General features: G+C 39.3%; 1 protein-coding gene across 1 annotated transcript; it reads right to left on the bottom strand.

Annotated features, from left to right (window-relative positions):
* Nucleotides 1-656: 656 nt before the first annotated feature.
* On the bottom strand, nt 657-15046 carry LOC117208453 (organic cation transporter protein-like; the record flags this gene model as incomplete). Its single annotated transcript, XM_033449649.1, has 5 exons — nt 657-960; nt 1152-1264; nt 1861-2159; nt 13815-14073; nt 14831-15046. Coding segments are annotated over 5 exons (1176 nt in total), but the record flags the coding sequence as incomplete, so codon positions are not given.
* Between the last annotated feature and the right edge of the window lie 357 nt (nt 15047-15403).

The raw sequence follows: 15403 nt of genomic DNA, 5'->3' as shown, positions 1-15403 counted from the left end.
TAATAATTAACTATAATTGCTTTTTTATTGGTGCTTGTTTCTTAACTGAATAATCTTTAAAAAAAAAAGGCAACAATCGTGTGACATTCTGCACAGTGTCAAAATAAGCAGGAACCGGAGATATGGTGCTCTATTATTTAAAATTTTCATTAATTGTCTTTGGAATTAATTATTATTTACACATTACGCACGATACATTTTGTGTATTTCATGATCATTTCTTCTAAACAAACTCTTCTATTCCAATGACAATTTACATCTGATTACATTACATTTTTATTTAACAATCCTCACGTCCCAAAAATATTATCTTCCTATTTGCAAAAAGGATCTAATAAGAAGCAAATTATTTAAAGGACACTCCAGTTAGAACGTACAAGTGACAGCAATAAGCCTTCGATAGTATCCTCCATTTTGCAATAACCTTGCAAAAATGTTCAACGCCCTTTGATATATGCGGAAATACGAAGCGATCTTATGATCAAAGCAGTAGAAGGGGAAATAAAATATCTATACAACGGATACATGATAGGGCTTGGAAACTATTCTAGCAATGTAGCAAATAATCTACAAGCATTTGCATGTTATAAATATTCCAAAATATACATTTTCTTCCTTTCAAAAAGCACAATGTTATACGAATGAAAAATATTCGTCTGATTAAGTCAAAATTATCGACTTAGGTTATTTAGAAGATTGATCAGTAATATAGAAGGGTGAATATATAAAAACGAAATGTACGAACTATTGGAAACGGCAGAAGCCCAGATGCCGAAGATACCAGAAATGACGAGGGAACCACACGCCAGCCATCTTCTGCCCCATCGATCAAGAACGAGCGTGAGGAACGTGTCAGCAGGCAGCTCGGTCGCTGCAGCAATCGTGAACGTAACAAACACGTCCAGGACTAAATTATCGACGTTTCGTACGTGACCATCGAACACCAAAGAAATCGCCATCCTATATTTCGTAAAACAATTTCATATGATAAAGAAAAGCACGCTATCATATTTCATGTGAGAAGCAAATTCCTTGCTTCAGAAATGAAGTATTTTTAGACAAAAGATATAAAACTGTTCGTGAGATTTTTACAAGATACAATTCCGATTTTACGTCAATCTATTTGATATCTGTTTAATAGCGATACGAACCAAATAACAATAAATAGAATCGTGATATTCCGTAGTCGTGGCGTTCTAAATAGATCCAACACGGAGTACGTTTTGTCTGCTTCCTCCTCTTTGCAGATTCTGGCACAGGTTTCCTGTTATTAGCAAATTTTTAACTAGTTAATGTCGTTTGTCTGTTTTTCTTACAAATTTATGTGAACCTGTTATGTGTACAAAGATTACGATAAAATCCGGAAGAAAGTTTATGTTATATTTGTATGAGACGATCCTTTCGAAATAGTTTACTTGGACGTTCGCAAATCTTTTCATTTTACTTTATAAAACATCAAACCTCTGAAAGTCGATTATCTCCTTATATCGTTAATATTGCCATGATCTATTCATAGACTGAGCAGTTTCCAAATGTTTAATCTATTTGTATAAAAATTTTCAAAGATAAAAACAATATACAAATTCAATAAATAACATTACAGAAATAGACAATAACAGACAATAACAGAAATTGACAGCAATTTATCGCTGGCAATTTAGGTGATGAATAAGATATAAAATTACTAGGTTGTAAACAAATTTTCATTACGTAAAAGACCCAATTAGACTTCTATTCAAAGAAAATGATTATATGATATGCTTAAAGGCATATAAATTGGTATTTATAGAACGCACATAAAGCAGGAAAGATCATAAAAGTAGAAAATACGGAAAAGATTGCGGTAATCGGTTTATTTACCCGGAATCGTCTATAGGTGTCATCGGGCACCTTGGTGCCGTTGATTCGCTCGAATTTACCAAGGATTTTAATGGCCCTGTCTATCTGACCTTGGCTGACCAGCCATCGAGCGCTTTCCGGTATCAACCATGGCGTACCTACGGCTAGAACAAGAGGAACTGAGGTGACAATACAGGTCATCCTCCAGTCGGCCAAATAATAGGCGATCCAGGGTAGAATGCAAGTTGCAAATGTGAAGAATATTGCGATCGACATATTCGCCACGAATGTCCTCCACTTTGGTCCAACGTATTCTAATACTGGAATAAAAAACATAATATTTAGAAGAATCATCTGTGAAAGAAATATTCTGTGAATAAAGAATGGAACAATATATTAGGTTGTCGCAGAAATTTCTTTCGTCTCGTAAGGAGATAATAGACGCATACTATTTTTTGTTTTATATTATTTTATTGAATTATATTCATTGGGACAAAATAGATCATACGTAATTCAATAAAATAATATAAAACGAAAGAAACTTTTGGGGCAACTTAACGCAATATGAAGAAGAAAAATTTGAGTTACAAATATATAAAAAGTAGATATACAATATATAGATTAATTTAACAAACGTGTTTAGTTCTACGATTAAATCGTGTTTAGATCTAATAACAAGGACTTTAATAATTTCCCGATGATTGTTCAAGCCCATTTAAATTTCCGTAAGTGTTTCGATACTTATCGACAAGAATACGTTTCTATTTACGAATTATACAGGGTGGTTGGTAACTGGTGGTACACGCGGAAAGGCGATGATTCTACGTGAAAAAAGAAGTCGAAAATATAGAATAAAAATTTTTCGTTTGAGGCTTTGTTTTCGAGAAAATCGACTTTGAATTTTCGCTCGGTACGCGTGCACTTTATCACGTCTCGTTATAACGGATCTCACTGTAGATCGTTGTCTCAATTGACGTTATTTTTAAAATTTTTAAATTTTTAAATTTTTAAATTTTTAAATTTTTATTCTATATTTTCGACTTCTTTTTTCGCGTAGAATCACCCCCTTTCCGCTTGTACCACCAATTACCAATCACCCTGTATTTCTTAAAGATACAAAAGGTAGAATCACGCGTAACTAGCAATATCATAAATTAACTGTGAATAAACGGATCGTTAGAGTCAAAGGATCATTTACATAATTCAAACACGAGCGTGTGTTACCTTGTTAAGCTATTTATGGTAGATATTGAAAGATCGATAAGCCTGAGATACATATTTATGTCGAAACGAACATTCTCTACGGAAAGTCGAGTCTAATTCGATGAAAACAATTGACTTCCTGAACGAACATATCGATATATATCCACAGTGCAATGACAAGTAAATATTACTCTATTTTCGTACAAGAAAACAGATTAAAACGATGAGAAGTTATCTTGAACAATTGAACTGACCTTCGCGATGAATGAATCTCGCAATTTCACGAATACGTAGACGAAATTAATGTCTGGTGCGTATACGTCCAATAAATTAGAAACGCAAGGTTGTAACTCTTTAATCGCATAACAGGACAAGATGCGATAAACACGTGGAAATATATCATAGTGAACAACGTCTATTTGTAGTTGCCGTAAAATAGGGAGTAATTGCTCTTAATGAAGCAACCGTGTTAGCCACTTAATAGTGGCTTGCTTCTAATCCGGAATCACCTTCAATTAGTTGTAACTAGTGGCTTCCTGATAATTACCGCTCAGTGGTTGTTTCTTTTTTTTTTTTTTTTACTTTATTATAATTGCGATGCTCGAACCATGTTTACCATGGAACTCGCTTCCTTATTTAAAATCACTTTGTACCATTGATTTTTACTTTTCATGCTTCATAATGAACCAATTTATAATTCATAATAAACCAAAATGACGAACGTTCATTTAAATCACGAGTTTCAGATATTTCTATTCTCTAAAATTACCTGAATTAATTTTTATTAAATAAAATAGCTATAGGATAATTCCACAAATCAGATATTTTGAGTAAATATCTCGGAATTTTCTGTTTAATTCGCCGTAAATTTTCCCAATACGCTCTGGACCTCCTACATATATATAACGTGTCTATACATAACTGTTAATTCATCATTTTCTCGTAATCCTAATAAACAATGCTTAAAAACTTTAACTACATTTTGGATTATTATCTCGCACGAATAAATTTTAAGCTATTAATCGCTTTCCTGAAAATCTGGGTTGGTTATCAGCTTCGGTACGAGACCATCGAGTAACTCCGGTACGCATGAACGGAAATAATCTCCCAGTGTTACGCCGGGCCTCTCTGCCTGGCCCAGGTCACACACCGCGGGCCAGACGGACACCAGATGTCCGCTTTTCCGTACGGCGTACCCTCAATATCCTTAAGCACCCGTCATAAACCCGAGTCACTTGCCTGCTAAGGTCCTTCAAAACAAACAAACATCTGTGTCCGAAGCATTTCTAAAGACTATTGTCTACCACGGCGGGACAAGGGAAAGTTAGTTTTCTCACGTGCGCTGCAACTTTCCTCCCACTAACCACTTTCTGTCGAGGGCAGTTAAGACCCTTCGTTTAACCAATTAAAAACGAAGCCTATTCCCTCACTCTCCTAAATAACATCGGCACCAACAAATCCGATGGTCCCGTGCGCTAGACACACCCATCCTTAGCTTTCCTCGGACACAGCATCATCACTCAACTTCACTTCTTCTACATCGTTGGAAAAGTCAACTACTAAGTATACGCTAATGCCCAACGGGGCAGTCTAAGCATAACGCGAGAGTCGGTCTCGGTATTGTCGAGCATACATTTCCTCTCCTAAATCTCATAGTGCTACGTCCACTAATATACTAAATCTAATTATAAGAGCCCTGCTCTAACGCACATATCTATCTTAGCTTCGTGCGACAAGTTGTTAATTACTTATTTCTCTACGTCAGTGTAATCTAAGTGCTGGAAACATATAATTTATAATTCTGTGAATCACAGGGTTATACAACCTCAATCACCCCTATTATCTCAACGGAAATCAGGGGATCGATCAATTCGTGGTGTCGATTGTTATAATCGTAACGGGGATTTACGACCCCCGTTGACGTCTCTCCTTGCGATTACGTCTCCCCGCGATTGGTCGAAGAAACACCCAGTTATATCCAAATGTTTAATAATTTTCTACATAGAAATTTAATGAAAAATAAGAATAGAAGAACCTCGAATTACAAAAATCAACTTCCATGAAATCTAAATATTATTTATGCTGTCTGTAATTTTCAACATCTTCTTTCGCAAATCATCATCACCATCATCATCATCACCATTGCGACAGCCATTCTAAAATATATGTATCATTAATTTAATAGAAAATAAGAGTAGAAGAACCTCACGTTATAAAAATCAATATTCATAAAACCAACAAAATATCGTTTTTTAAATATATGTATCATTCAGTTTGTATTGCCTTTACAACGCGTAGATAGGGCGAGGAGATCTCTTCTGAAGACGAGATATTATTCTCATAGAAAGGATACAGAAAGGAGAAGAAGACGTAAAGAAGCTTCTCTGAGACCACTCGTTTCATCACTTCGCCTCTCAAGGTTTACTGCCTTTAACATTACATTATTCGCGCAGAAAAAGTATTCGCTTTTCTTCCAGCTGTTTCCGTCACCCTGTAATTTCATATCGTGTTACCGTTCGATCAAAAGCGACAACTCATTTATTGTAAACGAAGATTCCGTGCGGCACAGTTAGCAAAGATAAATTACAGACGATCGTATTAATAATAATAATCTGACCGATATCTCGCAATGCGACCAATCGATAAACGCGAGCACCGTCCAACGCAAGGACGTTGTTAACGTTTCGAAACTGATTAACGTTCGTTCTCTTCTTTCTTTTCTTTCGTTTCTTCCTTCTCGCCTGTTGGCTCGTAAAAGTATCTTAGCATTTATAGACATTTTTTATTTATTTATATTTATTATATATGATGGTATCATAATTAGTACAACAAAGTATTATTACGTTTCTGTTATATATTCATGAATATATTGGAATTTCATTAGGATCGTAATAAAGTCATATAATAATTATATCGAATATGACGTCAGAATTATAAATACGGTTATTATAATGCAGAGTTTCAATTAAGTAAATTTAAAAATCTATATACAAGATACAAAATTATTTAGCGTAATTATATATTTCACAGTAATTACAAAAATATTTAATTATAAAAATAGTCAAACATTTATTATATTAATAAATCCCGATATTTGATAACCATTTATTACATGTTTAAGATAACTATTTATGCTGTATATTTGTACTAAATAAATGTTTGCATTAAATATCTCGTAACTTCTATGTGCACCTTCAGAAATGCTTCAAACTTTACCAATATAATCATTACAATGCTAATGAAATTTCAGAATGTTTTATATAACACATATTCTACATACATATAATTTTTCTGTGGTAAATATGTAAATGCTTTTATAAACTACAAGGTTTATACGCTTTGCAGTCTCATATTTTCCTCCCACTGTTAGCATTATCTGCAGTTTGTATGTGAGTTGTATGAAGTTGATCGAATTCTACGCTTTCAACGAGCTGGTCGAGTGAGGTTCTGCTTGAATAAGTTATAAATCCTGGCAGGAAGAAAGGCACATGTTATTGATATCGACTGGTTAGCTGGAATGTTGAATAGGAATTTAAAGAACCAACTCAAACTTTATCGATAATAAAATATGGAAAATATGACTGCAAATAATACGTGAAAAATAATGGAAATATTCTATAGGATATTTGAATGTTTATTAGAGAATTTTAATAATAATATGGAACATAAAGAAGAAAGAAATTCGATGATACTAAATAATGATGATACTGAAAATTTCAGTGATTTTTATTAATATAAAATTAACATTAATATAAATAAAAACAAAATCTATTATAAATGATATAGACGAACTTTTTAACTAAATATCGTTAGAAAGAAAAGTGACACAAGTATACATACGAAACAATACAAAAAATCCGCATCTATCTAGAGAAATTTGTTATGAATTTCAAAGTCTGTATAAATACGTATACTAATACATAAAGCTTCTAAAGCTCTAAAGTTTTAATGTTTAAAAAAAAGTACAAAAATATTTCTATTAAAATATATATGATATTTTCCATTAAAATATATATGATATTTTCTACGCAGTTTCTACAATTAAGGATTTCCTCGTTCCCATCCATTTTCCTCTAGTTGTGAGACCCTCGGATAATCACGTCCCTTTCATTTTATCTTCGCTACGCTCGATTATAAATACGGAACTGAATATAGAATTATTTGCAAATCAATGAATCCGATGATGTAATTTGTTACGCGCTCGAAACGAATTAGTATCACTTATCTTAGTTTCAATCAATACCTCACTTTCTCAAGTCATTGATTAAAATACGATTTACACTCGTACAGATCGAGCCTTCTTTCTCAATATTTCCGTCGAATATTCGTGATCAATCGTTTAATCGACCTTGATAATTAGAATAGAAATAAGAAAATTCGAACGCCAAATCATTAACGAACCAGCCACTTGCTCACGAATCTCGTCAACTTGGCCTTGTTTTGTCGAACAAATTGTAAATTTTTCCAACCTCGGCTTGAGTCATCGATTCAGGGTTAATGCACGTCACCTGAGTTTCTTTGGTCTCGATTTTCACAATTGGAATGCTGTCTGCAGGACAAACTTGCTATTCGATCAAGAAAACTCGTTTCAATGACTCGTCTGATGAACTTTCAATCCGCGTTCTTACGTTTCAACAGAGTCTCTTCAAAAGTTTCAATCAGGGTCTTAACGCTGTACTTTCAGGGTATAAAATATCTTTCAAGACAGAGACTAGTCTAGATTTTCTCTTCAGTATATTGATATTAGAACAATAACTGGAAAATATATTTCTACAGTATTATAATTGAAATTTTTTCATGTAGAGTTATAATAAAATTTTGTATTATAAATTGCCTGTATTATGGATATCAGACAATGAATTCAGCATGAATTATATCGATCTTATATTAAACAATTTATTAGAATTTTCAATGGAATATTTAAAATGTTACTTGATTGTTTTATATTATTATGTGATATTTTTACGAATTTTAAATAAGTTTGCTAGAAGAAGATGTTCATTTTAATTAAAACCATATACATGTATGTATGTATGTATATACATAGATTTATAGTTGTGGAAGCGTTCGTTGTAGAACCATTCATTCGTTACCTTCGCTTTCCGTTGGGAAGTGAAAATTTATGAAAACCCTGGTATGCTATAGTTGTCCAGAAATGAAAAGCAATTTTGAACAACTAATCCTTTGTAATCAGAATATTGTCTCGTTAAAAGAGAAAACAAAATTATAATTGATCGCGAGTATAGAGGGAAAATATTAGTGTTCTTTCACTCGCGGGGAGACACGATTGAAAGGATTGAGTCGCGTGAGTTTCCTTGTTAACGCTGCGTTCCGGTTCATTCGGAGCGTACGGATTTCCTCGGGGAAATGGATGCCTTGTAATAGTATGATTAATTTGTCGTGAGCGATGTGTAATTCCGTTGCGGTCAAGGGTGTCATTCGGTTCTATTTCTGCCTCCAACGGAGGCAACGAGCGACGATCCGAATTAGCTTAGGCCAGGAGGAGTACCGTTCCAACAGGCTGCAATCGGCGGGAGCCGCGGATAGACAAGTTGCCGTTTTTTGTTCTAACAACTCCGTTTGTGGTATTGGGGTCCAGGTCGGCCAGGAATCTTCCGATTGTTGGAGCCATTCTGGACCGTGCTGCCAAATGGTCGGGCGGAGAAATTCTTCGGGTGTTTGGCCTCGCGATATTAGATCCGCGGGATTGTCGTGGGTGGGGACATGACGCCAACTGCCGATGCTGGTTTTTCTTTGGATCTCGGAGACCCTGTTGGCGACAAACGTCTTGAGTGTGTGGGGTGACGTGGTTAGCCAGTGGAGAACGATGGCGGAGTCGGTCCAATAGACCATACGAGTGATGCTGTGTGATAAGGCTTGATGTATGATAGCCATCAGGGACGTAAGAAGGAAGGCTCCGCTCAGCTCGAGCCGCGGAATGGTTTGGGATTTTAGCGGGGCTACTTTTGACTTCGCGGTTAGCAGCTGGGTCCGTACGCGGCCGTCCGGATTAACGGTTCGGAGATAGACGCATGCGCCGTAGGCCTTCTCGCTGGCGTCGCAAAAGCCGTGCATTTCGATCTCAGTTGCGGAGTCAATGATCGCCTTGCGTGGGAATGTAATATTGTTCAAGAGTGGCAATTGAGAATAATACCTGTCCCACTCTGAATGGAGATCTGATGGGAGAGATTCGTCCCACTCGACTTTCACTGCCCAGACTCGCTGAAGCAGGATTTTCGCGCGGACGATCACTGGCGCGAGCAGCCCCAGAGGATCGTAGATTCGAGCGATTACGGAGCTGATCGATCGCTTCGTAACGCGGGGAATGTCTGCCTTGGCGTCAACCGAATAAATGAGTGAATCATCGGAGGACTTCCAGAAGACCCCAAGTGTTTTTAAGGGTTGAGACTCGCCCAGCTGTAGCTTCTGATTTATGTCCGGGTCAGATAGTCCGTTGAGTAGTGTCCGGTTGTTGGACGCCCATTTTCTGATTTTTAAACCGGCTAGTTGGAGGAGTTCGGTGAGTTCTGTGCGGATTGACAGCGCTTCGCCTATCGTATCCGCTCCGGTGAGAGCGTCGTCGACGTAAAAGTCCCGTAACAATACCGATGAAGCTCGCGGGAATCGGTGCCCTTCATCGCTTGCCAATTGTCTGAGACACCGGATGGCTAGATAGGGTGCTGCAGACAGTCCGAACGTGACGGTGTTGATCTGATATGTTTCCAACTCGCCGTCGGAATTGCGCCATAAAATTTTCTGAAATCTTCGATCGGCCGGACGCACGAGGAATTGTCGGTACATTTTCTCGACATCGCCGGTGAGGACGTACTGGTGAGATCGGAATCTCAAGAGGATATCGAACAAATCCTCTTGCAGCTTCGGACCTGTATAAAGGGTGTCGTTCAACGAGACGCCGGTGGTACTGGGTGCGGATCCGTCAAACACAACGCGAAGTTTTGTGGATGTGCTCGAGTCCTTAACGACGCCGTGGTGTGGCAAGTAATAGTCGTTCTCCGGTTCGTGGCGTGATGCAACCTTGGTCATGTGGCCCAAGTCCAGATACTCCTGAATGACCGCCCGATACGCTGTTTCGAACTGTTGATTTCGTCTGAATTGCTGCTGGAGAGAGGCGAGTCGTTTCATCGCCATTGCCTTGGATGATCCGAGTGACGAGATTTTGTCGTTAAAGGGGAGTGCGACGATGTATCGCCCATCGCTGGTGCGTTGGACGTGATTTTGAAAATGCTCCTCACATCGTCGATCCGCCTCCGATAAGTGTTTTATCTGAGGTCCCTCGTCGAGTTCCCAAAAGCGGGTGAGGTCCGTCTCTAGTTCCGTTGTGGAGGCATGGAAGACCCTGGCAGGTCCTGGGGAAGGTGGGCTCCCCCCGATGACCCACCCGAATCGCGTTTTTTGCAGGCGCAGATCGGGGCCGGTTGATGGGTTAAGATTTATCTGTCCGACACACAATGAGGCAACGGTGGGCCCTGAGCCCAACAAAATATCAATCGGGGATGGGACATGGAATGCTGGATCGGCTAGCGGGACATTCTTAGGTATCGTGATTGCGGAACGATCTATGAATTGGTCTGGGATCAGTGTCGAGATTGTTGGGAGGATTAGGAACGTCAATGTGCGTCGGTAGGCTTGGTCAGAGGATGTGATCGTGGCTGTAATGTAACGCCTTGAAGTGACTGATAGGGTGTCAAGGGCTCCGATTGGCACCGAACATTGATATTGGGGAAGTTTTAATGAGTTTGCAAGCCGCTCAGTTATGAAATTCATAGTGGAACCGGTATCTAACAGGGCTCGACAGCGCACTGGTTGGATTTTGTGGTTTAGGATATTGACGCGTGCAGTGGTTAACAGGTCGTTGGATGGGGTTATGGTCCGTGAGTTGGTCTCCCTTGTTGCGCCTGCCCGTCTTAGTCATTGTCTGTTTTGTCGTTGCGAGTTGGATGATGGATTATTTGGATGGTATGACGGAGCTTTCCTTGTGCTTGGGGGCGTGGTGGGAGGCGTCTGATTGCTCATTGGCGCGTCTGATCGATGTAGGAGCGTGTGATGGCGTTGATCACATATGCGGCAAGAGCCAGAGGTGCAGTGTTGAAATTTGTGTCCTGGTAGCAGGCAATTCGTACACGCTGAGATTTCCTCGGCGGCTAGAATCCGTTCGTCGATCGTCTTCGTCCTAAAGGTGTTGCAGCGCCAAATTTTGTGTGGTCCATGGCAGATTGGACAGAGTGGCGGTGATCGTGACGTGACAAATGCCTGCCCTCGTGGTGGGCGTGTCATTCTTGCAGGTTCTATGACCTGACAGCGATCGTTCAAGAATTGCAAGAAGTCCGGGAACGTGGGGAATGGTGTGGACCTTATCTTTTCCTTCCATATTGAATCGGTTTCCCGATCAAGGTTGGCGGTACATAGGTGCAAAATCAGGGCATCTGCGGTTGGTTGTCCGATGGCGGCCAAGGCTTTGTAATGAGCTTCCAACTTGGTCGTGTAGGACTGCAAATCGCGATGTGCTATCCGTGATGAGGAGGCTGCGTCAAATATCTCCTGCAAGTGTCTCTCGACAATTTTGGCTGGTCTGTTATATCGTCGTTCTAATATTTCCCAGGCGACTGCGTAGTTAGCTGCCGCATTGCTTAATGACGCGATCGCTAGAGCTGCCCCATGCTTTAGGCAAGAACGGAGATACATCAGTCGCTTGCAGTCGTCTATGCGGGGGTTATCGTGGACCGTGGAGCGAAATTGATCCGCGAACCCCGGCCAATCTTCGTAGGCTCCAGAAAAGGTGGGTAGCTGAATTCTAGGCAAATCGCGGGTTCCGGCAATGACATGTCCGATGGCTTTGTTGCAAGATTTGTGGTGGTTGGTTCTGCTTGCTTGTTTGCCTCCTCAAGGATGGCGGACGCCTGTCCGGCGATGGTGTAGAACTTCTGTTGTAGGTCGACCCGGTCCTTCAGTGTTTGACCCTCGTCTCTGTCGTCTAATTCGCATTGGCCCTTTTTGAACGATGCAAACTCTCCCTCTAAGTCTTGCAAATTACGCTGAATAGCATGCACGGGTGTCCCTTCCTCGTGATTGTTGAGCAATGTGCGAAACGCTTCTAATTCTTGTCTGAATCCTTCGCGTTTCCGCAGCAATTGCCGGACGCGCTCTTCCTGAGGGGGAGCCATGAGGGATTTCAACAATTTGAGCGAGCTCACCTTGATGTTGCGTGGTAACTGGGGGTGCACTCTTTCACTGACACGTATCCGGCTCGAAGGACCAAAATGTTCTTTCACTCGCGGGGAGACACGATCGTGTAGAAGCGCATCAACAGGAGTCGTAAATTCCTGTTACGATTGTTCAATCGACGCCGCGAGATGATCGATCCCCTATTGCGTTTAGGCTAATAGAGGTGGTTAATTGAAGTGCACACTGCTGTAACGGGTTTTCAGTTGTGTTTTATTAAGACACTGTGGATACACTGAGTGGTGAATTAACAGCAACCGGGATACGGTTGGACTCGGTTAGAACGTAAGATCAGGGGATGAGAGGGCGAGAGCGTAAGCGCGAATCGTTGCTGCGAACTGAGACTTCCCGAGGTTGCTGACTGACTGACTGGCTGCCTGACTGACTCACTGACTGACTGCTGACTGACTCCCTCTTAGTTTTCCCCGAAGGAAAGCTTGATGCCGATTGGTCGTGACCCCGCTAAAGAAGCAGGACATGAGGAATTTCTCACCAGTGTCCGGAGTGATCTTATTGCTGGGGAAAACCAGTCGTTTCTATCCTATGTTTATGTGTTGGGTTTTCTCGTTCGGTGACTACCTGCCTTTTCCGAGCCTTTTTTAATAGCATAACAAACTCAAGGATTTTGCTAATCCGGACATAAACCGAAATGCTTCTAGACAACTAGATTGCTCGACACACATCTGGAAACAATTTAGCCAGAAGGTGACGTTTTATGGCCGGTCATTGAGTTTATTGGGGGTCTGGAAGCAGGTAGGTGGGCCGCTGACCGCCAGGTAGCGTTGGCTGGGGTTCCGCTGCTCCATGCGACGCAACAATTAGTATAGAAAATGATTGCGAACTAACTACCTTTAAATATCATAAATATTCAATGGTATATATAAATCCAAATATCTTAAAGTTTCATATTTTTATCTTGCATGAAATTCTTATAAAACAGGAAAATTAATTTTTCTCTGTCTCTCTCCCTCTCTTTGATATAAACGCCGCAGTTAAAAAATAAATATGTATGACCTCATGTATATTCATATGTATTTAAGCATCTTTCTTCGTAACTTTGAATGGTTTTCAATTTCATTTAAATTGTTGCATGGCAACGTGAGTTCTGTTGCAAAATTCATATACTTGTAGAAACGTCAGTCGTAAATCAAGCATAACAACAGTTTTACAGTATGTTGTAGAGATTACTTTGTTATTTAAACTTAGAGATCTTCCTGCTTACAGTAATTACAAAAAGTAACTGTACACCATCGTATTTAGAACAGCATTTATATATATACCAATTAATTAAGACTAAGTCTTAAGATAAGACTGATTAAAATATTAGCTTTCGTATCATTTGTAATACTTTCATACATGCTTATAAATAATTAATGCTATCAAAATGAAACGTAAAAACTGATTTAAAAAAAAAGGAAGAGAGACGCTTCATTGGGAAATAAGGATACATACGTACAAGTACTTTTTGTAGCCACTGTGTGGCTTTCAAACTCAATTCCAGGGCAAAAAAGAAATTATTGAAAAACGGTTACCTAATATGTACATCATAGTGAAGCAATTATCAAAGGCGAATTCAACGAAAAAACGACACAAAGTGAACTGCCAGAAGCTACCCGTGAACGCAGTAGCCACCCCAGCGAGAAATCCCATTAAATTAGCTCCGAGCAAAGCTGGTATTCTTCCATATTGATCAGCAACCCATCCAAAAATTAATCCTCCGAAGATAGCGCCGATGAAGAAGATACTTTGAGCTATGGTTGGCAGTGCATCATACTGACAAACCCATCCCAGCTGCAACAGAAAACTACAGTCGAATGATTTACTTCTGATCACGATCAGCATCACGGGAATCTTATAGCAATTTCAACGCCTCGATTAAACGAATTTTCAATCAAAGTTTCGAAATTCCTAATGAAGCGCGTCTCTGTCCTTTTTCCTTTCCCTTTGAGGAAAAAAGAAGGAGAAGCTTAAGACCCTGCGCGTTCTCGCGTCCTTCTTCTGGATGCTTCCTACCCCTCGATGAATAATTCTCCTCCTGACGAGCGACGCAAAGTTCATGGAAATCCACTGGAGCAAAAAGTCTTGCAATTTATGTCGAACAAATCTGTGTGTTCGCGCTGTTGCTCGTTATAACGTTTTATTAAAGTTTCTTTTCAATCCGGTATTTTCATTTTCAGTTTCATTTTCAGATTGTATTTTATTTGGCAATGTAACGCTTGAATTTAGAATGTACTCTGTAATTTCACTACATGCACTAATTATTACTGCAATATGTACTAGTAATTCTGTTACGTACTATAATTTTCCTCTGTGGAAATCGACATTGTTAATTTTCCCACTTCTGAACTATCAATCTTTCCACAAACGTTTATTCGACCCTTTCCATCGTTCTTCTTTCTTTCCAAAAATTGTACACTACGCTTATTTTTTATCGAAATAGATCATGCAAATAATCGAATACGACATACACAGTATAAAGGGATTGATTGATAGGAACAGATAAAATATTCAAAAAGCAGGAAATTACAAGTCGAACATTTTCTGTCACCTCGGATGCCACAGACGCATAAGGGACGGTGGTATAATTAAATTCCCATCCTTGTTGGCAATCTTTCGTTGGCCACGATGGGTCCGGTACGTGGCTTCCATTTAGCAAAATTTCCGTGTAATTTACATCGTACATGCTGCATCTCGAGTAACCTTCGCGGTTGACTGGTATCGCCAGCGACAGCCTGAAACGAAGGAGAAGATAACGTAGATTGGTTCACGGTCTTCGATGCCGATGGACGTTCCGACAAGCGAGTAATTAACTTTCTATTTGAAACTCGACAAAAAACATTGGGAATCTCGAGTATTTATTGAGCTAATAATATTGATTGTTAGTCGAGTCTGATAAAACGTATTTGACTGGAATTTCATTTAAAGCGAAGAAAGTTATTTTCAATTGTAGCTGGATGTACGTTAATTGCTGTTTTCCTGTTTTTACAAATTACTCATTCCTTTGTTTCATCAGCCTTTTCGATTATTATTGTCTCGTATTATTATTGTCGAGTATTGTCTCGTGGTTATTATCTCAACGCTTTTATCGTGTCAATTTATTGCGTTGTGTTCATACGGGTTT

The sequence above is a fragment of the Bombus bifarius genome, unplaced genomic scaffold, assembly GCF_011952205.1.
Source record: "Bombus bifarius isolate JDL3187 unplaced genomic scaffold, Bbif_JDL3187 scf7180000008117_frag, whole genome shotgun sequence".
Taxonomy (NCBI): Eukaryota; Metazoa; Arthropoda; class Insecta; order Hymenoptera; family Apidae; genus Bombus; species Bombus bifarius.
Note: the sequence above shows the minus strand (reverse complement) of the source record. Positions and strands in the feature narration are given on the sequence as shown.